Below are 27121 nucleotides of genomic sequence, written 5' to 3' on the forward strand. Positions count from 1 at the left end.
TTCTGATGTGAATCTCTACCGCCAACAACATGGCAAGAGAGGGTCTACAACTGCATTATCCAGCACAGGTGTAATGCTACTAGTCCTCCCTGAGGCTCTGGCACAGTGGGACACAAAGACAGCTTACAGCAGGGGTCAGGTTTGGAACGTTCTTTGCCTTATTGGCCCTAAAAATTAGTGAAGAGCTGCTAGTAAGAGTTAGAGAAGCCTTCTGGACACTCTGAATCATACCAGACCCTTGCCCGGCACAAGAACACAGCACACTGCTTCATTCAAAGAACAGTATCATCAAAAACTGGTAAGGGGTGAAAAGAGCAAAATATCCTTTCACTGCTCCCTCAATGGCTGCAGCAAGGCCAACAACAAATGAGCAGATCACTCACCCAAATTTGGTGGAGAGGATCCCTCCCAGGGCAGAGCCGATTATGATTCCTATTCCAAAGCAAAGACCCAGCTTCCCCAGAGCATCAGCACGCTGGGAAGGAGCTGTCAGGTCTGTAATAACCTTCTGAGCACCTGCAAGGAAACAAATACCTTGAAAGAAGCCTGCTGTGGGCTCTGAGCAGAAGGGCCGCAGAAGCAGTGCCTGCCACAAAACTGTCCTTGCAACCCTGTGCTCATGCACACCAGTGAAAGGAATTAATTGAGTCCGTATTTGCAGGAAATGACAACCAAAACCACTTCATGAGTGGCGATAAGAGGCTGACACCCTACCAACATGAATCTTCTTGTATGAGCTGCATGGACTTCAGTAGCTAAAGGTGGTGGTGTGGTTTTTAACAGAGACATCTAGGGAAGTCAGTCTAAATCAGAACAGCTTTGTAGGAAGTAAAAGCCGTTTTTGTAACCACGTATCACCGACTATGTGGTATATATGCTCACTTTAGCAGGAGAAAGGGAAAAGGTCTCCTACAAAACGTCCTGGTTGCAAGAAGGCAGCTGAGAAGTTTGGTATAGTGCTGCTGCCAGCAAGCATTCGATGCCTGTGCCCAAGTGGTGACGTCCAAGCAGTTTGCTTGAGATCAGTCAGAAGACCAGACTGGGAATACAGGCAGCCAGCCCTGCTTTCCATAACCAGTACAAGTGCTGCTTCATGTCCTCTTTGTTTCAGCCTCAACACATTAATGTTCCTTCATGCTGCTGACTTCCAGCAACATGAGCACAAAGCGGGGAACCAGGCAATAAAAGCAATTTGGAAAGTCCCTTAGCCCTGCCCGACCTTACCTGGTAGCCCATGCATGAACACAGCCGGCAGCCTGGAGAGGAAGAGGATGGGGACACTGGTGGAGATGGACAGGAGCAGGAAGAAGACACTTCCAGAGGCACAGGAGAGAATTAAGGCAGCTCGGGTACCAAACTGATCTGCAAACCTAGTACAGAAACAGTGCGAGGTTGTCAGAAGTGGGATGGGGCAGGTCCACCCACCCAGGTGGGATTGCACAGCCACTCTGGTCTCACTCACTGACCCTGCAAGAGGCACTGATGGGATTTCCAGGGATGCTCAGCTCCCAGAGGCAGTCTGGGTAATCAGAGCCCAGCTCAATGTGTTTTATCTCAGGCCTGCTGAAGACCTGACAAGCAGAGGCAGGTGCAGCAGCTCAGAAGGTGTACAGTTAACACACTCAATATTATCATTTCAGAGCACATAGTGCCCTCAAATTTTATTTTTCAGCTCTGAGGATTTTGAGACCAGGGAATCAAGTCAGCTATTTTTTTTCGGTCCAGGTTCAATGGAGATTGAAGTTGTCCTGGTTTGTTTCCAGAGGATGTTCAGAGCATCCTTGAAGAAAAATGGATAGTTTCTTATTTAGGTTTAATAAAGACTTCACAACAGTAGATCAGTTTTGCTTCAATTTAAGGAAGACAAAACAAAACAGAAATAACAAAACAGTCAAATCAGGTTTTTGTTCAGGTTCTATTCAAGTCCTTGGTTTACTTTAAAGGTATTTTAAAAAGCTAATTTAGATCATGTCCAGGAGTACTATAGGAATGGTTCTTAGCAACTAGGACTAAGATTACTATAAAACACACCCTAGATTAAGTTTTTCATTTATATTTTTCCCTTCCCCTAACTGAACTTGCATATCACAGTTATCAGATCAGTGTTACCTTGCCTAGCGATTAGTGGTGCTTCCACTAAAAGAAACAAAAAATGCCAAGATTGGTCTGCAAACAGAGTTAAGCATAAGTAATTAGAGGGACTCATGTTAAGGAGGAGGCTCAGGTCAGAACTTCTACTTACATTAAACCCAGGGAAGCTTATAATAGCCATCTGTAACCTACAGACCTCAATCTACTGGATAGTCCAAGGCTTTTATGGTTTTGTTTTTAAAGGGTAATTTCAGTGCTTCATCATATCATGGCTATTTGGCAGCATCAGGCAAGATGTACAAGAACTGACCTAAACTCCACATTTTTCTATTTCTTATCCATCCTATTTTCTCTTTATCTACTTTCACATCGAGGACAAAGCAGTCTCACATGTAGGAAAATCCTTTACATCTCAAACGTACGTCACAAATTTTGGCTTCAATCTGGCAACATACACCTTGAGCCGCACCTGTACCAGCAGGAAGCCAGGCACACATAGATTTTTCTTTGCCTTTTCCCATTCCCTTCAGTGTCTTTTTTGAACATTAGTGAGTGACATGCACAGAGGAAAAAAACAGATATCAGATATCTCAGGTCCAGAACATAAATGCTGCTCTCTAGTTTTCTATATTAAAAGAAGTAACATTCAAGTATTCAAGTATTATGTATGGGCATTCAAGTATTAAAACAGGTATTGTGGTATCATCAAAAGGCTTTGAGAGGTCAGGTCCTTGAGATGCTACACACTGCCTACTAGAGGACACAGCAGAGTTCACAACCCAAGTCAATCACAAAGGTAAAATCCCACGAAGGGAAACCAAGGCACATACTAGCACCATATCCATGTATCACTTGCTGATTGGCAGCAGAACTAAGGAGAAAAGCTAGATTTTTCTCAGTCTCATTTTAGTTTCCCCATCACTGGATCACACTGCTAGTTCAAGTTTTCTGCTTTTGGGGAATAGACTCCCCTGCCACTCTAGGATTTTTCTTGCCATTCACTTTTCATTAAGAACAGGAGCAAATGTCCCATGACGTAGGCAGAAAACCTGAGTCTTTTCCCACTCTTTTCCTATTTCTGTAGATGAGCTTGTAGATAGATCAGTTCTTAAAAATTCACCCAAACTCTGAGGAATTTTAGCTCTGTATTACACCCTAATGTAGATTCAGTGAGATTCAGCCTTAGAAATAACATGATCCTCAGTCTTTTCATTGACAGCTCTACTTAACAAGAATAAATACCTTTTTTCCCTAAGTTTCCCAGTCACAGGACATTTCTAAGGTTACACATGCTTATAAAATGCTTGCAGGATTAAGCCATTAGGACCTGGGCTCTGAGGAGTCTGATGGCTTAAGCTTGTTCCCAGTATATTGTTACACTTAAATGTGTGCCATTAAAACATAGCTAAGTTAATATAAAGGTTGCTTCGACATTGTGGTATTTCTACTTACAGTATTTATTTTCCCATTGTTCATTTATGAAGTCTTCAAACACATCAACAGGACCATGAACCAGAACTAAATGTTTTTATGATTAAAATATAAAAAAAGTCTGACCTTTTTCAGCCACAAAAAGGGTCATGATAATTGTTCTCCCTTACCTTCCGAAAATGGGACCTCCCACGAGCTGGAGGACACCAAAGGTTGTCTGGAGGTAGCCAAACCCCACCGAATCCAAACCCAGGCTCTTTGCCAAGTACTTGAAAAGAAAAAAAATGGATCAGGGAAAATGAAGTATATTATGTTTCTGAAAAAAGAGCTTCATTTCTGCACGTAGAAGACTATGGCTTCAAACCATTGCTTCCTTCAGCTCTCCATACCTACAGATGCAACCTTTATTGTCTCAGGCTTCTGAATAAATACAAAGCCTCTGGCCCACATCATCTGCTGATGAAAATAAGCAGGATGTGATCAAAACCATCAGTTTAGAACCAGGTGACAGATCTGAATCACTTTTTACACTTGTGGTCCAACACAGCTGAACCTGAGGCAGGCCCTTTACCATTCAGGCTCTGCACACAGGGATGAGGTAGGCAGTAACCAGCCTTCTCTTGCCTGCAGACCCAGCACCTAGGTCTTGGAGATGTTGTTTAACAAAGCAAGCAACATATGGGCAAAAATGTGGCCTTTAGTCTGCATGGGATGCCCACGGAAAGAAAAGAGATGCAAACCCTGAAGAGCCACCACAAATAAACACTCCCAGCCTACAGGCTCAGGACACCATGGGGTTGGTTTTGTCCCAGGAGGAGAGAGCAGTTCGCCTCTGGAGGCACAAACGCAGCAGAGATGTCCCAGAAAGCATGGGCTGACCAGAGACAAGGACAGACAGCTGTGTCATGGATCCAGGAACTCACAGATTGGAAAGAAACACCAGAAAGTGGATGAGCACGGAAAAAAGACACATAAAATACAGGGCCTGGAGAGATGGGGACTGCACTTGTGTCTGCCAGCACTCCTTTCCAACAAGCCATATTTTGACCATTGCTGCTCCCTCCTCTGTGGTTCTGGCAGCACCTCTGCTACCCACAGGAGATGCTGATGCTCTCATTTGCCCACCCAGCACCGCCCACAGCTTCTGCCCCTCCACCCCTTCTCCTATCCTTCTGCTCAGCTCAGCCACGTCCAAGAGCTCCTACTGTTTCAAGCCATGCTCACTCCTCACTGCTGGCAGTTTGCCCTGTGGTGAGAATATAATGCTGTCAGAAAACCTACCTCTGAGCTCTCCTGACAGCTTATTGGGTCTCTCACCACTCCCAGGTCCCATCCTAGCAAGAACAGGCAGGAGACATCAGCCTCAAGCAGGGCCCTCAGACTGGGAAAGGGCTCAAAGTGCTGCTGCAGTACAATAAAGCAGCTGCACACCCTGAGCGCAGTCACAGCTTGCCTGCTAGATAGGAGTACACTTTACTCTCTTTTTTCTTCTAGAAAAGTCCCTTCTGGCTTTGCTAGAAGATTTCACAATTGTCATTGAAGGTAAGAAATGCCATAAAACCCAGCAACCCATACTCACAGGCAAGACTCCAAGCTGCATGAACAAGAAGGTCAGCTCTATGGTTGCTATCAGGTAGGCGACAAGGATCACTCGTCCCCTCTTGAGCTCTCCCATGTGGTTGCTCTCCCCCTGTGTCTCACTCTTCATCCTCCAGGCTTTCTCCTCACACCCCGAGCTGGCTTTTTCACACGCAGTACTCACGGGGTGACTTACTGCAGGCTGCTGGGCTGAAAAGGGGCACCAAGGTGCGTCCTGGCTGGGAACGTGGAGTATACAAAAGGTGCAAATGCTGTGTTTACAGTTCAAAGCTTAACAGTGTGAAATATGCTGAGTCAGCTTGGCAGGGATTTTCTTTCTTTTTTTCACCCCCCTTTCTCTCATTTACTTCTTAGGCAGGATCAAAAGCAGCCACTCATTGAGCCACTGATCTCATTCTTCAGCCTTGTCCCAGGTGGGCATTGCTCAGAGGACCATCACAGCAAAGACTAGCTTGAGAATCCCAGCAGGGTAAAAGTGGACATTGCCCCAAGTGAGACCATGTGACAAACCCTTCAGCTCTTTAACTCCTTCGCTTCTCTCACTTCCATTGTCTCTGGTGGCTCAGAAGAGATGACTGGTTTTATCCTTCATGGAAAGCACTTACGTTTAATTTCTGGAGGTTGCAAGTGAAGCTCACAGCAGAGTGGCTGTCTCCAAGTCCTCGTGCTTCCAGCAATACATTTACATAGATCCTAACTAAACACCAGTCTTACATGCAGCTCCAGTTGTTTTCACCAGGATCTCCAGCTGAACCTTTTCTCCCTACTGCACCAGGTGGTGAAAATTTATAGAGAGCCTGAGCTAGAAAATGTTCACATATGACTCCACTCAGACTACAAATTACTAGCCAAAACCAAAACATAAATATATTTTTAAAAATGTATTAAATCCACACTAATTAGGAGGCTGACTGCAAACTGGAAAATTAAAACAAACAAACAAGACTCATTTGTCCTTTGGGGGTTATGTTTATTTGCTTGCTTGCTTGAGTGCTTAGGGTTTTATTTGTTTGTTTCCTTGCTTGTCTGCTTGGGGTTTTATTTGTTTGCTTACTTGCTGAAGCCTGGAGGTCTGGTTGAGCATTATCTGTATTTTAAAGAGGAACAGAAAACAGAGATCCCAGCACCCTGAATTTGTAGAATCATGGGGCTGTTGCTGGGAAGGGACCTCAGGAGATCTTGTCCACTGTCCTGCTTAAACACACTGGCTCAGCTCTGTTTTTCTGTAGCACATACACAAGTGAATGCTCGACTTCTTGAAATTCTTAAGGCTTTGGTCAGTCCAGCTCTCACATTTCTTGCAGACCCTCTGGTTTGAGGCTCCATCACTGAGCACATCAGCCAGCTGCTTGTTGAGGAGCACCTCTGTGTGGAAACGGAGGCTCAACTCACCACAAAGGCTGAATCCAGAGACAAATACATACCTCTGCTGGCTTGCACGTAGAGCAGTTCTCAGGGCTGCCAGGTGTCTAGCTAAGCCCAGGGAGAGGGAGCTGTGAGATGTCTGGGTACAGCTTCTTACTCCACAGAGCCCGGTGATTTGGGGCAGGCTGTTGGGCTCTGACTCCCAGTGAGTGATGGGAAGGCCAAGAGATTAATGTTTCACCAGGGGCTGGTGCCATAGTGCTGGAGGCTGCCCAGGAACAACCTTCTGCAAACACATTTGGAGCAAGAGTGAAAAAGCACTTTTAAGGAGTGACACTCCTATACCACTGTGACCACTCGAGCAGACCCAGCTCAGGGCAGCTTAGGAGTCATATCTGTTACTGAAGAAGGAAGGTTACCCAGAGTGCATCCCAATTTAGTAAAGGATTGGTGCCTGGCATTGAGTACATCTAAGCACAAAACAATGGCTTTTTCTGCTCTTTGGGTTTCCTGCAGCACAGCAGCAACATTGTCAAATAAAACTTCCTGGTTTGCGCTGCACAGGCACAATGTACGAATCGCCAGCATTGAATAGAAGAGTAAAATTAATGACAGAGCTCTCTTTACCGAGGTTTTGAGACAATCACAAAAGCAACTCATGCAAATACAATGTAAAACACTGCTTACAGGAAACGTTGCTGACTTGGACTTGAAAAGCTGCAATATTTTGACTGGTAAGTTTGTCTCAGCAACAACTGAAAACAGATCCCACTAAAGCAATGACTTGCACATGCAACCGCCCTCCATCAAATGCCTTCTCCCTCCACAGATGAGCCTCATCCTGCCCAGGGGGCCAGCTCATCTGTATCTGTAATGATAATGATATAATGGGTGGTGTAGGCTGGCGTTGCATTTTAAGGTAAAGGCACTTTCTGGATCAGCGGTGGACTACACCCCGTGTAGCACTCAGCCACTGATGAGTCGTATTTAAAGAAAAAATTTTAATTTTAAAAATGGGGAGGAATACCTTATGAATAGCAGATGAATTTTCTTGGGTAGCATAAATAAACTTTAAATGGACAGATATCCCAGGGAGACTGCGCTGAAAGCAAGTGAGGAGATAAATGTAAATGTCTTGTGATTAAACTGCAGATTAGGCTATTAGCTATGCATTAAGTCTTGACACTTATTCTCAACATTTTGGAGTATTTATAGTTGCCCTCCCTGGTATATCTTTCCTGAGGCCTATTTATCTGGTGATCTGTGGAAAAATAGAGTGAGAAATCTGAGAACATCTTTTAAAAAATAGTAAAGACCTAGTGTTTATGTTACTTGGGCAGAAATCTTTCTCAAATCACTGGAGATGGGAAGAAAGGCCAGCTAAAAGTACATGGAGAGGGGAAACCCACCCACAGCAACACCAGCAGTTGAAAATATTGGTTGAAAAAGGGTAAATCATGAGGAAATGTGTCCTGGATCCTTTTGTCAGATTGAGTTTTCTGACAGAGGAAGGTTAATATGACCTGGAACAACACGAAGTGCTCTGGGTGGGATTTAGCTGTCAGAACAAGATTTACAGCCTCAAAAGAGCCTTTAAGGGCCACAGAAGTGCTGGCCAGCAGTGATAGGCATCTCTCAGGCATCAAATCCTCTGTCGATGTGAGCTCTCCCTCTATGAGAAGAAAAAACAAAACAAAACAAAAAAAGAGTGGGATGAGTCAAATTCTCCTCCAGAACAAAAAAAAAAACAACCCTTATGGAAACACAACCCCCTGGGAACCATCATGTCCAAAGTATGGGAGAGGAAAAGGAACCAGTCCCCTGAAGCAATTCCCAAATACCTGTGAGCCCACCTGCACTGTAGGAGCAGCCCAGGAAGGAGACCACGATGCTTTTGGTCAAGAAATGCTCTCCTAACGGGAACCCAAGATGCTCCACGGGCTGGTGTCAGTCAGCACATCGGGACATCCCTCCCTTCCCCGTCCCCAAGCGCAATGGGCTCATCTGTAGTCTGATGAAAGATTTATACTGTTGAGCAAATAAGAGTGTATATGGCCCAGGACAGCCAGAATTATGTCCCATGTTTGTTGACTGATTTATTCTTTTGTTTAATTGTGTTCACACACACACAAAAAAAAGGCAGCTTGCTAATGAACGGAAAAAGAATCCACATGGCCAGCAAAAAAAAAAAAAAAAAAGCCATGTTTAGTTTACAAAATAGCAAAATAGCATAGTCTTCAGGGATTTTCATAAAAACTACGGAGACAGTCCAAATCGGCAATGAAATCAGATTCCCAGTGGCTGCAGAACTCTTTTGGCTCTTTCTATGTGTGTATTAAATTGCAAAAAAGCAATTATTTATAATTTGTTTTTATAAAAATGCTAGTGTGCTTGTTCTGCCTGGCAAATTATTTTGTAAAATGGAAAAAGCCCATTGTTCATTCTTTTGGTAAAGTCTTTGTTACTTAGCATATTAAACTGCAGATCACATTTTATCTGAAATAGGGCTGGTTATTACTGACTTTTTAATGGTAAAGCCCCAAAGCTCCATCTAATACCAAGGCCCCGTCTGGTGCCCTGCAAACACAAAAAGAGCTCCAGACTTGGATGAGGGAAAAGAATTGGATCCTCCTCGCCTTACAGATGGGACAGTAACAGCCAGCAGGGTGTGATGGCTGGTCTGAAATCACAGAGGAAGTCTGTGGAAGAGGCTGGAATCAGATTCGATCATCCTTTGGACGCCAGTCCTGCTGCTTAACCACAGGGCAGTAGAAACTGCCTCTCTCATACTCTGGATAAATTAAACCAGAAGAGAACATTTCTGAATGCTGGAATCTGACATCCAAACATGTGCATGGGGTAGAGACTGTGTCAATTGTAGAAGGGTTTTGGAAAAAATACCGCGGCCTGAATTCAGGAGAGTCACACCAAGAATAACATGACCAAATAGGATGAAAACTCTCAGCTCTTTGCACCCATCCAGTCTTACCAGCTCCAGCAGGACCTTGCTGGGACAGTCTTCTCCCAGGTGCTGCCATGGCCCACCTCTGTCCCCAAATCCCTCCTGGGGGAATGGAGAGCCCTCGAGTTTCAGTCAGCTGCTCCTAAAGAGAAGGGGTGCTGGGCGAATCTGGAGAGCAGCCACCGACCTACTCCTGAAAGTGAAAGCCTCAAAACATAGCAAATGCCACCAGCCTCCAGCAGTCTGTCATACTGAGGCACTGAGGAAACAGCAAGAAAAAAGACTCCTCCTACACTGAAATCCTCGGCCGGGTGAGTACTGCAGCCCATGGGGTCTCTCGATGGCTCTGTCCCTCCTGGACAAGGGGTGATGTCCCCCAGCGGTGCCCTTGGGGATGGCCAGGAGCGATGGACACTTCTGCTGTCTCTGCAGTTGTGTCTTCAGCCTACGGGCACGTCGGCGTGACCGACCTCCAGACAGCTTGCTGCTGGGTAATGGATGGAGCCCCACGCTCCAAGATACACACAGTGCTTTGGGAGTCCAAGGTCCTTATCCAAAGAACATGCTAGATGTGACAAAAACGGATACGGGCAAATAAAGCCTCACGTTCAGCCCTCAATATGCAATGTTTCATTCAACTGGTATTATACAGCCACCTTCTGGAATCACAGCAATGTCTGGAATGCAAAAGCTGTTTATCATTTAAATAACATTTAAGCCATTATAATTTATATGAGAATTGTAAATGATTTGGGCTGTATGAAGCTTCTTGTTGCGGTTTGTCACAGGAATGCTGTAGATTTCCTCTGCACACATTACATTCTGCAAACAATGGGAGCCTGAGACATTTTCAGCTAGTCTTGAGCCTCCTGCATTTACCAAAACATTTTCCTGTGTCAGAATCAAACAATTGCCTGATTTATAACTCTCAGGCATTTGAGAGACCACCAGCAACACAATGTAACAAAAATCTCTCTGTTGGTTAGCCGTCCAACTAAGCTATACCCAGCACAAACAAAACACGGATGTGTATTTAATGTTCCTGCTAATGTATGTTTCTGCACAAGGCAATTAGAGAGCTGCAAAGCATGTGTCTGTAAAACCTTGCACATCCCGACCACGGTTTCCCTGCACAGAGGAGGGTCTGTGCTACATTCCCAGAAAAACCCCTATCTGCTCGTGGGCCAGGGGAGATGTGCATCCCCTCCCATTCTCCTTGCTGGTTTCTCCATGAGGTCTCCAGACCTCCGTGGAGCCTCCTTGGGATGTGGAGAAAAGGGCGTGGCTGCCCCATGCCCAGCTCCTTCTGCTCTGTGGGTTGGACAACCCTATGGTGCAGATATTCACTGCACACACACGGACGAGGCGGGACAAAGGAGGAGGGCTATCCGTAAACATGCAGGGCTGGATTTACCAGCAGCTCAGAGGTGGTGACACCTCCCGAGGTGGCCAGACACCAGCAGTGTTTGTATTTTGCCAGCCAGGCTCACATCACCTGTACCAGGGACAGAAGCTGTAGCCAGCTCTGCCTGGGGATAACGCTCGCAATCTTGATTTTAGCTAGGGAGACAAGAGGTATGGTTTCCCCACTACATTTCGGTTCAAACCACAGGAAGACTTTGGAGACCATTCACTGTTTCCTCCTGGCCTTCCCACCCTCCCTCAGCTTGAATTTGCCCAACACAAAAAGAAATCAGCATGACTTTGGGCTCATTGCTTACGGCAGTTCTTCAGAACTTCTTCAGAAGTTTGAAACAGCACTAGGCCCGCTGAAAGAGATTTTCCTATCTGTGCAGAATCAAAGTAAACTTTACATGCTGTTGGAGAGGGCTGGAATAGTACAAGAGCAGCTCACCTGGAGCTATGCCCTCTGCTTCACACAGTTATTTTCCAGAGCACACGATTCCCAACATCAAAGTCTCCGTGCACTAAAACTAGGACCCATCATAGGCCTTTCCCAGAAATGAAGCAAACCCTGCAAATTTGCAATCCAAGCTGGTTCAGCACCAGCCCTGCCAAAGCAGTGATGGGACCAGAGCATTTTGCCAATACTCAGGTATTTGAAACAGAGAAAAAAGGTGCTGCTGCAACAAGCGGCCAGCTTGTTTTCCTAATGCCCGAGCAGACAGCAGTGGGATTATCTCTGTAAGTCCCCGTAAGGGAGGGTGCTAGGAGGAAATTCCCACTGCCTTCCTGTGTTGACCAGGTGCTGGAGACTCCTCTTCAAAGTGACACCAATCTCCTCTGCAACGCTGCCCAGACTCTCTTCTCCTTACAGTCAAGATGAAACAAGAAGGATTTAATCATTTCCACTCCTCTCTGCCCAGCACAGCCAGGACAGCATGAAGGATTATACTCCTCCTGAGCCTCAGCAATAAATCATTTGCCAAAAATCCATCCAACTCTGCACAAATGAAGCCACCACTGCATCCCCCTCACTGTAAGCACCCTCAGAAACCATGGACTGGCTCAGTCCTTGTGATGCACCAAGAGGAAAGAACCTAGATTAAATTTGCTGTTGGGATTTTTTCCTTCAGTCTTTTGCATCCAGCTCCTCTGCTGCTTTTGCTGTTAGCAAACATTTGTTTCTGACTCACTCAGTCATGACAACGTTTGAGAACGCGGTTCATGCTGGAAGTATTTGTACCACGTCAGTCTGAAATGCCGCCATGTGCCACCGTACGCACAGACTTTGCTGTGCAGGGCACATGCTTATTTATAAATAACCAGGGCTTGCTTATGCTCTTCCCAGGACAGATGCCATGCTTGTGTTGGAGATAAGATTCTGTCTTTGACTTTAAACAACATGGAGAGACTCCATGCAGAATATGTTACTGTGTGACATGACCAAGAGAATCGTAATGCTCATGCTGGCAAAGCTGCCTGCTGGAGGACAGCGAGATACCTGCTAGCATCGGGGCAAAAGCCTGCCTTTGATTGCACCTTTGTGAAGCTGTTTCACCAAGAGCCAATTACAACATGACATAAGCATGTTTATAGTGCTATGCCAGCTACAATTAACTCCCTGCCCTATCTGAACACATACCGTACTGCAGGCAGGGCAGCCTCCATACAGTTAGACTGGCTGCAGGAGGAACGTGATGGACGCCCCCCTGGGAGCCCAACGACTCGCTCCCTTGCAGGTTCACCGCCGGCTGTGTTGTGCTTGGTCCTTGTTCAGAGCCTGCAGCCACATTAATGCCAGGAGTCCACGAGGCAGATTACAAAATGATCACTTCTTGAGATTAGGGAAAGCTTCAGCGCCGCGTCTTCAGAAAGTTACTATGCTGAACGCAAATGTAAAGCTGTGGGCGAGGAGATAAATTAATTAAAGAATTGCATATGGGAGGCTGGGGGGTGGGGGGAATTATCTCACCTCGCTGCGTCATCGTAAGCTATCTCACAGCCCATCGCGGGGATCGGAGGGAGCGGCAAACAAGAGGGAACCCAGCCTGGGGAGCGGGATAACGTGCACCTTAACCTCATTTTCACAGCTTGAACTGAAGGCATTCTCCCATCCAGAGGTCTTGCCAAGGAGTCAAATGGGCTCGGAATAACCTGCAAAACCTAGAGGCGGGTGAATTCGGCTGCCATGCATTTTGGTACCCTGGCAGTTCTGCACACCCTGGACGGATTTAAGACCTGTACCCCCTGCCAGAGCCCACCCGAGGCAGCCCACCCAGGCACCTGGCACGTCCGGGGGGCAGCGGGCGGCTCCACCGGGCCCGGCCGACATTAGAGGGCACCATTGCCCCGCGTATCGGGGCCAGCCCGGGCACGGTCAGGCTGCATCTTCCAGGGCTGGGATTTTTTTATTTTTATTTTTTTAAATGTAGGTTTTGTTTCCTTTAGGTGTGGCTGGGATCCATCTGAGGATACTCCTGGTGTGCTTCCTGCTCTTCCTGGGCTTGTTTTTTTGGATCAGGTACTTCCTGCAGGAGCTGAGGCCACAAGCGATCTCCTTCAGCAGTCATTGCACAACTGCCAGCATCGACGCAGTGTTCACCTAAAAAACAGTACATTGAAAATAAAACTGGGGTAATGGACTCTCTCCCAGTACAGGAATTAGAAACAACCTATAGAAGCATAGAATAGCCCAAGTTGGAAGAGACCCAAAAAGCTATTCTGAGAATAGTATTACCGTGGATCCACTATGAAAAGCAAAGGGGCAGCAGCACAGCAAGGCTAGCTTCTTCTCAGAGCCAAGAAGAAATAAAAAAAAAAGGGGGGGGGGGGGATTAAGTGAAATTAAATGAAATAAAGCGCTTTTCTGAGATTTGAGTTTTTGACTGATTTTGAAAATTCAACAAGGAATATACAGCAATCTAAACTGAAGAAAACCCACCAGCATTTTTTCAGGGTTTTGTTCAGATTATCCTCCCACATTTTAACCCCTGAACTAGCATGTTTTTGCCTGGCTATCAAATCAGATAACTTGACTTTTTATTGCTGTTCTGAATGTACGTGGGCTTTAATAATTTGAAAGGTCACTTAGATGGTGAAAGAGCCCCAAGCAAAAGCCTTGACAGCCTGCACTGGCTTGAACTTTAGTTGTGGCTTATATAAGCAGGACTCCAAAGTACCACACAAAATTGCCACTGGTATAAACGCAAAACTGCAAACCACGCGTGATCACATGCACAGTAAAAGAGAACTGCATGGGAGATAAAGTACTAGCGTTTATTGTTCTACATATCTGCTAAAACAATTATCAAATACAACATGTCCTGAAGTGAGGCGAGTGCATTTAGACTGCACTAAATTAATTCTGAGTTAAATGTTGCTAGGTGTATAGGACAAAGCCCTGTTTAGGGAACTGAGATGGGACCAAAATAGAAGGCTTGAACCCAGAACCTGGGTCTGTTTGTCTGGCAGCACTTCGAGAACTGGACCGTTCATGCAGGAGATGCTGAGACTCCAGCAGATGGAGGAGTGTCATGGGGATGTGTTTGCCTCCACCACCCCTCTACTGCGAAGAAGTTAAACTGCAGTTCTATGACCACCATCCCTGCCAGAATGACAGTGCAAGGGCTCTCTGTTTTGTTACCTTACTAACACCTTAACATTACTGAATGTGCTCACTTGCTTCTTGCTCACTTTGCAGTGTGAGGACCTTTCCTCCCCTATCTGCCAAGGCAGCGACCTCGGCCCTCGCTCTGATGGCCACCCTGGACTCCTTCCAAACAGGAACAAACGTAATAAACCTCCTGCAGTCACAATCCCTACAATGATACACAAGCCATAAAGGAGCTCGCCTTCCCTCCCCTCACCCTCTGAAACAGAGCAGCCAGCAGGAATACATGCTCAAGTCATTGTTTTCTCCAACATCAGCAGATATGGTTCTGGGTATGCAGAGCTAATCGGTCTTTTTGAGCAAAAATGCTTCATTCTTACAGGGCATTGTTCTAAGCATAACGATGACTCCTCCGCTCTGCACTGGAGCGGGAATTTCCAAAGAAGTGAATGGGCCCTTGGGTAAGGCTTTGAGGCTCATGTTGGGCAAACTGCTCATCTAGTGGCTCATACCATATTCCTCTGGCCTTAAAGTTCACAAACTCACTAAATTAACACCACATCTCTGTGCAGACAGTGCTCCCTCCTCACACGAGCTGGATGCTTACCTTCCATGCAGAAGACAAGCTTGGACACTACCAGAAATGGCAACTGCGAGCAAAAAGTCCCCCACATTGTCACCATCAATGTAGTATTACCAGACACACACAAAAAAAAAAAAAAAAAAAACATGTCAAAGAGATGGAGAGCACCAGGAATGAGGAAGATGAGCTAAAATAACCCCATCAGACACTAAAACCTTGAACATGAGCTGCTTTACCTCCCAGGTGAGCTGGAAGGCAAAGTGGCCTCCCACCCGTGGCAACCCCTGCAAATGCTTTCCTGCTAAAAGCAGAGCTCCTCGCATCCCTCGAGCGCTACGTAAATATTGGCTAACCTCCGAAAATGCTTTGGAAGGCCTGAGACGAAGGTTTTCAGAGTGTACTCCCACATCTTGCAAATAGCAGGGAAGTTTGCTCACTCAGCCTCTGTTGCAGGAATGCATAAAACCAAGGAGGCCGAAAACAGGAAAGGCGGCCAGGAGGACCACAGCAGGTTAGCAAGGGCTCCTCACAAAGAGCTCCTGTCTGCAGGGACTCGACCACCGCCATTTTGCTCCAACTTGAAAAGAAGGTACTTTTTTCAGCAGGTTTCCCATTCTACACAGTTTATTTCTAAACACAACCTGCCCCTTGGGGTGGGGAGAGGTGGATGTGGCGCCATGGCCAATGCGCTCCCCTATCACACCAGCATGGCTCCTTGCCTTCTCTTCTCGCCCTGGCCTAACCCTCACTGACCCACGCTCACCTACCACCCATTCAGACACAGAGTCACCACGAGGGATTTCTTGGGAGCTGCTCGGGTGACATCCTTTGGGCCAGGAGACCTCCTGGGGGCCACTTCAGGAAGGACACTGTGGTGGTATTTCCACATCGGTCTGCCTCACACAAGAAACCAAGAGTACCTGTTGAGAACACCACACCCAAACAGCTATCTTAAAATGGATAAAAGTCTTCACCTGTTCTAAAGCACCTGTGCTACCCAGTTGTGAAATGAGTGACCTGGGGCCTGACCTGCAAACCAAAGCACGGCCAGGGGACCTGCACCCTGAACACATTTGTGGTGTCTTCACCACTGCAAAGCTACAGACCTACAGACCTCTGTCTGAGAGCCCTCCCACCCCCACAGACATCAGAAATGATGTTGGGAGACCAAGCTCATTGTGACATCTCAAAGCCTGGGTGCTGAAAGACCCTCCCCACAGGTCCCATACTAGGGACCTCACGAGTCCCAAAGTGGGGGCATCACTGGGCCCTGCCACTCCTTGGGAGTGGGGCTGAAGATGTGGTTGGCAGTGGCCACAGACACGGGGAAAACAGTGCGGAGGGGCAAAGGGCATCTTGGGTACTTATCTTCCCTCCTTGCTCGCAGAGGGGGCAAAGGGCATCTTGTGTACATATCTTCCCTCCTTGCTCGCAGAGAAGCTCACCATGGTACCGAGCCTCTGATGATGGTGCTCTGGGCCCAGTCTTGGCACCATGTCTGATCATGCTCCCTCCACCCCCCCCTTCATTTTGCGCTCCCCCATCCCAAAACAACAAAAGGCAATGACTGCAGTGACCTGCAGAAAATGTGAAGCGCAAGCCAGCTGATCCGTGGCAACACAATAGCGAGATTAGTTCATCTGCAGTGAACAAACATGTATTATGTGGGTTTAAAAGTTAGGAGAGGAAAATGCTGTGGTTTTCATGTATTTCTATTCAGCGAGGCTGCGACTTATTACTTCCATGCAGCCGAGCAGTCCTATTTTTAAAAATAGCCCTCAGCTTGTTTTGAGATCTGCAAGCATCCCGCTTTGTTTTGCAGCAGCGTAATAAAAACCCCGAGCCGGCAGCGGTCCCGCTGTCCTCCCCCCGCGCGCCCTACGGATGCTGCAAAACGTCCCCTCGGGGAAAAAAAAAAAAAAAAAGAAGTAAAAAGGCTAAAACATAACGATGATGCCACAGACACACACACCCCACCTCCGGGCTGGCAAGGCGGGAGGGAGGGGATAAAAACAAGCCCGAAAATCGCCGGGGAGGCGTCGGCGGAGCTGCGGCCGGCGGCAGACAAAGGCGGCGGCGGGCGGGGAGCTCCGCGGCCGCCCCCCCGGGGCCGGGCCAGCGCCGGGGCCGCCCCCCCCGGCCCGATGCGGCGGGGCCGGGCCGGGCCGGGCCAATGCGGCCGGCGGCGGAGCGGCGCTGCCCGGCGCAGCCAATGGAGGGCGCGGGCAGGAGGGCTGCCGTCGGGGGCCGGGGGGGCGGCGGGGGGGCTGCCGCCAATCGCGGCGGGCTGCTGGCAGGGAAACGCCGTGCTGCTAATGGGTGTTTTGCTCGGCCTCGAGGGGAGCGGGGTTTAAAAGCGGGGCGGCCGGGGGAAGGGGCTCAGAGGCGGGGAGGCAAGGCTGCGGGACGCGACGGGACTGGCGGCGAGGAGGAGCGGCGGGGGGCCCTCACGCAGCCAGCCAGCCACGCACCCCCCCCTCCACCCACCCATGGCCGACGTGCATCTCTCCGGCCCCCCGGCCCTGGAGCGCCTGGCGGCCCGACGGGCGCTGCTGGCCGGCCATGACCGCAGCGCCGTCTGCAGGAGCCTCTTCGGGCCGGTGGACCACGAGGAGCTGGGCCGGGAGCTGCGGAGCCGCCTGCGGGAGATGGGCGAGGCCGACCAACGCCGCTGGGACTACAACTTCCACACCGACACCCCGCTGCCCCCCGCGCCCGGCCGCCTGCGCTGGGAGGAGGTGGAAGGCGGCGCCGTGCCCGCTTTCTACCGGGAGACCCTGCAGGTGGGGCGCCGTCGGGTCCCCCTACGCCGGGCTCCCCCGGCACCGTCGCCCCCCGCCGCCGGCAAGGGGGCTCCGGGGGGGCGGCTGAGCCGGGAGAACCGCGCCGCGCCCCCCGCTCCTCGCCGCCGCGCCGCCCGACGGAGCGGCGCCGCCGCCCGCATCACAGGTGCGTGCCCCGACGGGGGGAGCGGGGAGTTGGGTCCTCCCCCCCCCTTTTCGCCCCCCCCCCCCCGTGCACCCTCTCCGCCTCGCTGACGCCCCCTCTCTCGTCGTCCCCCCCCTCCAGATTTCTTCGCCAGGAGGAAACGGCCGGCGCAGCCCAAGGCAGCGGCCGAGCGCCCCCCCGGCTGCGCGTCCCCCCCCGCCGCCGTGCCGGCTGAGCAGACCCCCCGCAAGCGGCTCCGGTGAGCCAGGTGAGGAGCACTCGGAGGGAGGATGATGCTCGGGTAGGGGGCTTCCTATTAATTTACGTATCCCATCATAATTTTTTATTTTTTTCCCCGCCCCCCCTAGATTTTTGCACTACGGCACCCACGGGAGAGGCGCGCAGCCCCGGGGGCGAGGCGCCCCCCCAGGCACGGCCAACCGGGGCCCCCCCGCCCGGCCCGGGCCCCGGAGCGGAGCCGGAGCAAAACCGGAGCGGAGCCGGAGCCACAGGCGCAGCGCCCGGCCGCGCACGGAGCAGTGTTACCGTACAACTGTGCAATGTATTACGTTCTATATAGAAATGTATTATGCCTAATGTGAGTACACTGGCCAGAAGTGTAAAGCTTTAAAAGTCATTTATATGAAATGTTTAATCTCTGCTGATCTCTCAGTGCAAGAAAAAAAAAAGGAAAAGGTGGAGGAAAAAAAGAAAAAAGCAAGTGTATATTTGTACAAAAACGTTTTTTAAGAGTTATACTAACTTATATTTTCTATTTATGTCAGAAATGTGGATAACTGATTGACATCCAATAGTCTTTTTTTTTCTTTTGGTTAAGCCAAAGGGCACTATATTTGCTTTTGTTATTTACAAAATGTAAATTTATTTTTATAGTTTTTTTTTTTTGCATTCGCAAGATGTAGTTATGAATCAAAACATTTTTTAGAATTTACTTGAAGACAAATCTGTTTCAATGGTTCCTGAGCCGGTTTGTACCACTGCCATTGCAAATAATGCCACAACTTCAAATAATAATAATAATAAAAAAAATCCAGGAAACCCTTGCAATGCTGCTTGGTGTGTGTTGTGCAGATGTCCCAGGGAGCTGGGGAGGTGGCTGTGATCACTGAGGCCTAAGCCCGTGTTGCTCCATGCACTGTGGCTGCATCCACACCCCCCTGTGCAGTGCAAAGCTGCCCCCAGTTGCTGGAGGAAAGGGCTTGGTGGCTTGTGACCACATGTGTGTGAGTGCTGCTGGAGTTAAAGTGAGGTAGGGAACACACACCCATGGAAGCCCCAAATTCAGCCTTTCTACGCTTTGTTTTTCCCTTCTCCTCTTGCCGAAGGTGGGCCCAAGACCCCTCCAGGCTTTGGGGCTGCCCCACACTAAGTGGGGGTAATGAGGGGTGGGGACAGCCCCTCAGCAGGCTCTGTATGGGGGGACCCTTGCAACCTGCATGCCCCCACCCTACATTACTGCAGGGTAAAGCTTCCCCATCCTTCTGGTCCAAGCCCAGCATTAATTTTGAGGAAAATCCTGCAATTCCAGCTATAAATGGGGGGAGCAGAACAGCCACGAGGCAAAATACATGAGTACAGCACCCAGTGCTGGCACGGCCACGCACCCCTGTGCAGCTCACAGGGGGCACCCCGGGCAAACGCCCTGAGCCTGTGCTGGGGAGGTGGGGGGGGCAGCCACCTGCAGGGGGCCCAATCCTGGCCACAGGTGGTGCTGGAGAGCGGAGGAGGGGAGTGGCTGGCTGGATTTGTCCCTTTTAAGCCCTAGGAGCTGCGCGATGATGCTATTTCACGGATCTGGGGGGGGGGCGAGAGGGGGGCAGCCAGGAGAAGGCGGCCGAGGGTTTACCCGCATCGGCGCTCCCTGGCCCCTGCAGTGCTTGCCTCTGCCCCCCCGTCACGGCCGCAAAACGCTCCTGGCTGTAAAAGTAACATTGATTACCTCCAGCTTCGTGATCGCTTAATCAGAACGGGATTATTTTACGCGCCCGCATCAGTGGCCGCTGCCTCAATACGATTTTCCCCCCTCTTTGAAAAGAAAAATAGCTTTTCCCTTTCCTTCTGAAAGCCAACAATACCCGGAGTGAGGCAGCTGGATCCTCCAGGATTTATGGGCTTTTCTCTCGCTTTCATGAAAGCAGGTGCCTTTGGGACCTCCATTGTCCCAGCCCCCCCACTCATAATAGGACTTTCTGCAATGACAAAATCCCCACTCCGAGCTCCCAAATACCTCGGCCGCAGGAGCTGTGCCAAGGTGTCCCCGGAGCATCCCAGCAGAGCGGGCAGGGGGCTGTCGGGCCAGGCGAGGAGCTCCTGTGCCCGAGCCCAGCCCCGCGGGATGCGGGGCAGGAAGGTGTGCGGCCACCCCGCACCCTGCTCCACCCAGCCTGCCTCGCCCCAGCACAAAGCACACTGCCCCTATTCTTTCGGCCTTTGTAGCCATATGGCAAATCCATGTAGACACAGCCAACATCCATTTATTCAGGCACATAATGTCCCGCAACAGGGAACAATTGGAACTTTGTTTGCTTCTATTATTGATGCGAATGGGCGACAGAGAGAGAGAGAGAGAGGGGAAAAATCATTTAACTATAAGAGATATCCAGCTAATTATGAACCATATGTGCCTATAGTTTCAAAGCAATCCAATGAAGTTCATTTTAAATCTAGACTACTTTATTAGTACTGAAGACAGATGTCTCAACAGTACATGCATCAGAGGAAACCATGTAAAGAAGTTCTTGAAATATTTAACTAGGACTCATTCATTGTCAGAAGGGCTTTAAAGTGCCCTTTATCATGAGAATACATAGGCAGAAACAGAGGGAGGCTGCCCGTTGTTACAGCCAGCCCGCTTACCCCTCAGCGAGAAATCCCAAATCCCACTTTGGATTTCACGACAGGAATATTTTTTGGAAAGGATGCACGATATCAAGGGTCTAGAAGGAGCGATCTTACAGCTCATCGCAGCTACAAAAAGACAGGTCAATATCTGAGCTGCTTCCATCCTAGGCTGAAGCCAGCTATGCTCTCAGAGGAATAACCTACCCCAAACCACTGCTCCCTCTCCCGTGGAGGAGAGCTGCACATTTGGGAAACGGCTGCTGCACTTCCAAGACAGGAGCTTTAATGCTGCGAGACCTCTAGAGCTTTGTTTCAGGCAAGCATCTCCCGATGCAAACCCTGTGGTGCCTACCTAAGCAGAAGACTGAAAGGGAAGCTCATCAGGAGAAAGTCTTTTGGACCCCCTTTGCCCCCAGGAAATGCAATTATAAGCAAACAACCTTGGCAGAAAGCTTAGCGCTATCTTTATGAGTGCAGCAACATCTACCAGTAATTAAGCCACTTCAGTTAGATGAATGCAACATATGGTTGACGCTGGGAATCATTCTCCTGCCTAGCCACGACTTTTCTTTCCAGGCCAAAACTTGTTCTATTATCACTTAGAATAAACAAAAAAGCTGCTTTCCACTTCTTGAGCAAATATTTGTCTCTAATGAGCACGAGGTGTAGGTAACAGGACAGGGGAAAATGGTCATTTTTAAAGCATAATTTCCTACATTTGAGTATAGAAATAAAATAGATCCACTAAATGCTCAATTCACTTACAACTGGTTGTGTTTGCTTAGTAGATCTGAGCAGAGTATACACGTGGGGAGAAGAAATTGAATTGACCATATTTAAGCAGAGAACCAGAAAGAAGTAGTGCATGCATATAGGTATACGTGTATACGTGCCTCCCTGCCAACAGCCCATACCCCCTCAGAACTGTTCTTCTGTACATGTTTTCGGAACAAATCAGACCCAAACACAATCCCAAAGTCTCTTTGTAAGATTAAAAGATATAATTCTGTTTTTCTAGTTAACACTTTGTGAACAGAGCAGAAAGGAAGATGCTAAGCAGTTTGAAGAGCTGCAGAGGCCATAAAACCCCTGAAACGGGCCTGGCTACGAGAGGAAAAGTAGCTCTAACTCATAGGCACAGGACAAACAGAGTTTTGGAGCCCTATCCCCTGTCAGCATGGCCAAGCCTCTGCTCCAGGAAGATTGGCAGCCAGCAGTCGTGCAGCCTCACATCTGCACCCATGGTGTCATGGGGACCCAAGCTGTGGGGATGCAGGGACAGCACCGTGCAGCATGTGGGTTGGGGTAAGGGGATACAGGTGGAGCAGAAGCAGGGCTAAGGCTGGTTTAGGCTCTGCATGTGTTTTTGGCTAGATGAAGAGGAGTGCTTAGAAATGGTTGGCTATGGAGCGTCTCAGACCAGCACTCAATTATTAGCTTCCATCTCTCTTTTCGTTGGTTCCCCATCATTAAATACAGATAACAGCACTCATGGCTTATATATTAATCCATTCATGTTTGAAAAGCACTCTAATACTACAGCGAGCTGAACCAAATAAATCCAACAGGGAAATTATTAATGTCTTTGGTCAGGGCTTGAACAGTGCACAGTTAATAAGACCCAGCACTGTCCATTGAACAGAGAGAAAAAGCCAAACTGAGCAACTGCTCATTAAGCGAGCACTGTTCACCCTGTGCACTCAGTGCGATCATTTAATTAAAAAGATTTTATCATCATGCACAGACACAAGGGGGCAGAGCCAAGGTCTTCCCTGGTCCTCGCCGTTCCTGGTTTCCCTTCCTGCAGCCCTGCGCATCGTTCACCCATCCTCTTGTGTCATATGTGGCAGAAAACGCCACGTTCAAAGTTCAGCCCTGCTCTGCAGCACAAACCTCAGAGCATTTCTCAGGTGCCACCTAAGAAAAGGAACCTAAAAACATTCAATGCCTTTTTTTTTTCCTCCAGTCTTTAACACTCAAAAATCACTACATGAGCTTTGACAAGGCTTTTCACTCTGCCACAGCTTGCCCCCCATCCCCGCCGACTCTTGAGGTGGGGATTGGGAAGATTTCCCAAAATCACGCATATGCAGAACCGTGACGCCAGACCCTGGCTCCCACCAGCCTTTCCACTACAGTCACCCTCGGAGCTCTTCTGTGCCCAGCCATGATGTGAGGCAAAGAAGTTTTTCCAAGAAGGAAGATGCTTTGATCCCAGATATTTTGGAGTGTTACTGGACAAGAGGGACAGGAGTGTGCAGCCATGCCTGCGTGCCACTCTGTGACAACACACATGCAAGCCTTTCATCTCGAAAAAAATCAACCCAAAAATGGCCCCCACAACAAATTCACCAACACCACCCAGTCCCATTTTTACATTAAAAACCCCAGGGAAGCCCCTGCTTGGGTCACATTAGGCAGCTTGAGACACACTGGGAAACGAGTCCTACAGCAGTTCACTCTGGAAAACAATGGGCATGAATTAAGTTGTTTTCATACACTCGGGGGTAATTGGTTTCGCAAAGCCTGTTTTCCCTCGGACTTTCATTCAAGAAGTTTTCAAAGGTGGCTCTAGTTAGCAGGGCTTCAGCTCTGCTTGGGCTGCACAGCATCCCATCCACTGGCTGCGGGTCCCCAAAGCTTTGGGCAACAGCTTGCAAGTTTTGCTCTCTCCCAAAGGGAATACCAAAATCGTCTGTGAACTCCTGGGGGTCTTCCCCCACACACGCACATCTTTAGGCTAAACCCATTTTTGTTTCAGTAACCAAACAAGCCAGGATACATATTCTTCCAAAGAGGGATGCCCATATTTTGTGCCAAGACCAAACCTTTTGAAGCTTTCAGCCAGAATTTTCTGCTTTGCATTTTACACCTGATGTCAGACCTTAGCAATGCCACCAGTCTGGCCAGTTTAAAATGCTTTCAACCAGTTAAAATGAATCCAGGAGGCATGGTGCTGGAGGCATGTTATTGGTGAAGCCTGTGGCAGTGCAAGTCTAGGCTTTGTGTGCCAAAAGCTAGGGATGCACCCAGCAATGCTCACCTTAAAGCTCCTACAAGCATTGGGGTGAGCAGTGAGCACTGGCTCTCTTCCATAGTCTGGAATCTGAAACAAAGCCATAAAGTGATTTTTCCCCAAATCACCCACAAAAATCAATGGCAGAGCCAGATCTGAATCCCAGCTGGGTGCCTGAGCCCAAGGAGCACAGCAGGTTACTGAGTATTGGAGGGTTTGACAGCACTGGAGGGAAAAAACACGTATTTAATTTGCACGGGGGTGGCAAAAGGCATGTCCCTGACACAAAGCCCACCCCTCTGCCAAATTTCACGCCCCCCTTCCAGTGCGTAGTGGGGCAAACCCTGGCAGCAAGCAGGAAGCTCTTCTCCCTATCAGCATCGCTCCCAAGCTGGGGCACTTCAAGAAGCAGCCTTTTTACAGTGTGAATAAAATAAAAGCTGCAGTTTGTGCTTGCTGTCTGGTGTAACACTTCCAGGCAGCAGCAACCATGTCTTTGGGGCAATACGGAGAGATATTTGGGAATAACTTCCATAAAACCACTGTTACCAACACCCATAAAACAGTGCAAAGGCACCTTATCAGAGGGAATTAGCTGCAAATTAAAAGATGTGCTAGGGGGATTGTGTTTTATTCCTACCTGCAAGATTTTTGAGGACTTGCTGCAAAATTCTCTTTAGCCTGTTAATCTTACCAAATAAAAAAGGGAAAAAAAAAAGGCTTCATCTGAGATCTATTAATGAGGAGAGAGAAAACAATTTATATTTGAAGCTTGATCTGTATTCACTGAACTGTTCTGTCAGAGACACAGGAAGGATAATGGGGGAAAAAAAGAGAGAAAAAAGAATAAAACTTTCCCCAGGTACTCTATTCCCCTAAAATTCAGCTGTACAGAGGCGGGATGAGTACAGGCTGAGGAAAAATACTGCAAAACATCCGCATGGACAGAGTTTTTCTTGACCCTGGGGAATATAATGGGAGATAAAGAGGTTGACCATTTTGGGAGGAGGATGCCTTCATTTCTCGATGTGACTGTAGATTATTTCGGCTTCAGAAGACAAGAATGTCCCTTTAACATCTGACCTGGCCTTTATTTAAGAGCAGCACTTCACGGTTCAGGAAAGACAGACAATTTTCTAATTCCCAGCTCTGCTGGAGGCTGAGGCAGCAACTTCCAGACAGGACACCTGCTAACACTAGAGAAATGGCATTATTATGTCTACAAGTTTACAAATCTGAGGATCAAAAAGCCTTTGCTTCTGCTGCTACTACACAGGCCAAGGACGACGACTTCTTCAAAACAGACTTTCAGAGGTTTTCTCCCCCCGCTCCAAGAAATGGTTTCTTTTTGCTTTCAGCGGATCGGTTTCCACGTGAAGAAGTCAATAGGCAAAGAGTTTCCTAAGTTTCAGTGCTGTGTAGCAGAAAGGGGATTAGACCTGGGGCCTTTTTACTGGCAAGCCTTTAAGCAAATAAATGTTCTTGAATTCTTAGAGAAACAAATCTAACTTAAACAGAAAGCCAGAATATATGGGATTTGCCCCTCCCCAACTTGAATTTAAAAGTGGTGGAAAAAAAAATCGGGAGAGAGAAATAATTACTAAAGATCTAAGGGATACTAGGGTTAAGTCTTTGTCCACAGTAAACGTGCTTTTATTTTTTGCTAGTCATCCCAAGGAGAATGGCTGTTTCCACCTACTCACCACAAGTTGTCAAGCACCAACACCCAGTGCAATGCAGTTGTTCACTTACACCAGCTCAGGTCAGTCCGGAGCTGCGATTCCCCAGCAGTGACAGAGGCAAAAAGAGATCTGTGCACACACACACAGTTACTCAGATCCTTACTCAGATCCTACCTGGTAAAAAAGGCATCACAGAGCTCCTTCTCACCCCACAGTCCCAGAGCTGATGCCTGAAGTCTCTCTCTTAAGGAACAAGTAAATCATAATGGGTAATCCTTGGTTTAACAGGTATTTTTCTTAAGCACCAAAAAACCCACTATATATATTATCCAAAACTCAAAAACTTAAAAATCCTGAGTGTGTGCATACACACATATTTATATATTTATAATACCTGAGAGCAGCCCCTTGCTCCAGAGCAGCTCCAGGTGCCTGCAGTTTGCCAGCACACGGAACACCTGGGTCAGCATTTGTGGGCTGGCTTTAATTAAGCCAGATAAGCAAGGGTAATTAAGGCAAAGCAGTCAGCTAATTTGCTTCGAAGTCAGCAAGGGAACAGTTAGCATCTTGCTCTAACAGACTAACCATAAAGAAAAAATAAAGTGTAGACCTGTGAATGAGCACAAAATGATAATCTGTGCAATAAGTTTGTCTCTCTGTACTGTCAAGCAGCTTTTAAGACTTTTATAACCCTAATATGTCTTAACATACACCTCCCTCTTCCCCTGCAGGCGTGGGGGGGCTGCTGTGTCCGGTCCTGGTCCTGTCCTGCCCAGTGCCCTCTCAGTCACCAGGCCACCGGTGGCACCCGCATCCCATCCACATCAACACTGGGTTTTGGGGAGGAAAATCCCAAAAGAGCGGGTGCTAAGGGACACGGCTTAGTGGTGGCACTCGGGTCAGGTGGACACTTGGACTCGATGATCTTTAAGGGCTTTTCCAATGTGACCAATCCTATGATTTTCAGCCCCAATCCAGGTTTACCAACCTACTCATGGCGAGAAAAGCTCATTTTCCCATCTCCCCAGGAAGACTGATTTTCCTGCCTGGATTTGGGCTGATTTCACCCCAAATCACTCAAGGAGAAGAAGGCTTTGCCCTTTCTTCCCCCATTTTTTTCAAAATTTTCCCATTTTTGGCTGGCAGGATGGAGAACGGCTGCGAAGGGAGGGAGCGGGGAAGCCGAGCTCAGGCAGGGATTTTAATCTGATCACTTCCCTGTCAAACTAATCCCTGCCTGACTCGGATCGGACTTTTAGAAACGTGCCTGGAAACCAAAAAGCAAACCTCATTTGAATGAAGCACACACTCCGCGGCCCCCATCTGCAAAGGGCCGCAATTAAATGCAAAAAAAAAAAAAAAAAAAAAAAGGAGAGAGGGAGAGAAAATTAGCATTTTCCGCGGCCATCTGGCATGAGGAGCAGGCGATGGGGAACAAAAGGAGATTTAGGCAAAGGGGAGAGGCGAGTGTGCCATGGCATTGACCTGCAAATGAGCCTTTGTGAGCGAATTAAAGCTTCCCGGACCCCCCGGGACACCCCAAAACAGGCACCATTACAAACCATCCGGACAAAAACCCACTCATCAA

At 48.3% G+C, this 27121-nt stretch overlaps 2 protein-coding genes and 1 long non-coding RNA gene across 4 annotated transcripts in view; 1 reads left to right on the top strand and 2 right to left on the bottom strand.

Annotated features, from left to right (window-relative positions):
• Positions 1 to 13453, bottom strand: part of SLC67A1 (solute carrier family 67 member 1) — a 64514-nt gene extending 51061 nt beyond the window's left edge. Inside the window, exons 1-5 of the mRNA XM_080595236.1 lie at positions 12495 to 13453; positions 5102 to 8158; positions 3693 to 3790; positions 1225 to 1370; positions 384 to 516 (exon numbers count right to left, since the gene is read on the bottom strand). Coding sequence (XP_080451362.1) covers positions 384 to 516; positions 1225 to 1370; positions 3693 to 3790; positions 5102 to 5230 — 506 coding nt within the window. The 5' untranslated portion in view covers positions 5231 to 8158; positions 12495 to 13453. The remainder of the gene's footprint in view (positions 1 to 383; positions 517 to 1224; positions 1371 to 3692; positions 3791 to 5101; positions 8159 to 12494) is intronic.
• A 3765-nt stretch (positions 13454 to 17218) lies between these two features.
• Positions 17219 to 19041, top strand: CDKN1C (cyclin dependent kinase inhibitor 1C). The gene is made up of 3 exons (XM_080595239.1): positions 17219 to 17994; positions 18115 to 18241; positions 18342 to 19041. The coding sequence occupies exons 1-2, from the start codon at positions 17535 to 17537 to the stop codon at positions 18234 to 18236; spliced, it is 582 nt and encodes a 193-aa protein (XP_080451365.1). The 5' UTR covers positions 17219 to 17534; the 3' UTR covers positions 18237 to 18241; positions 18342 to 19041.
• LOC308196355 lies at positions 18822 to 27118 on the bottom strand. Of its 2 annotated transcripts, none has more exons than XR_013952164.1 (4): positions 25742 to 27118; positions 25604 to 25662; positions 23879 to 23941; positions 18822 to 23296 (listed from the first exon to the last, which is right to left on the bottom strand). It is a non-coding gene; the product is annotated as an uncharacterized lncRNA (long non-coding RNA). The 2 variants fall into 2 exon arrangements; XR_013952165.1 differs by having other exon boundaries at positions 25555 to 25662.
• Between the last annotated feature and the right edge of the window lie 3 nt (positions 27119 to 27121).

The sequence above is a fragment of the Anser brachyrhynchus genome (assembly GCF_964034855.1).
Source record: "Anser brachyrhynchus genome assembly, chromosome: 5".
Lineage (NCBI taxonomy): Eukaryota > Metazoa > Chordata > Aves > Anseriformes > Anatidae > Anser > Anser brachyrhynchus.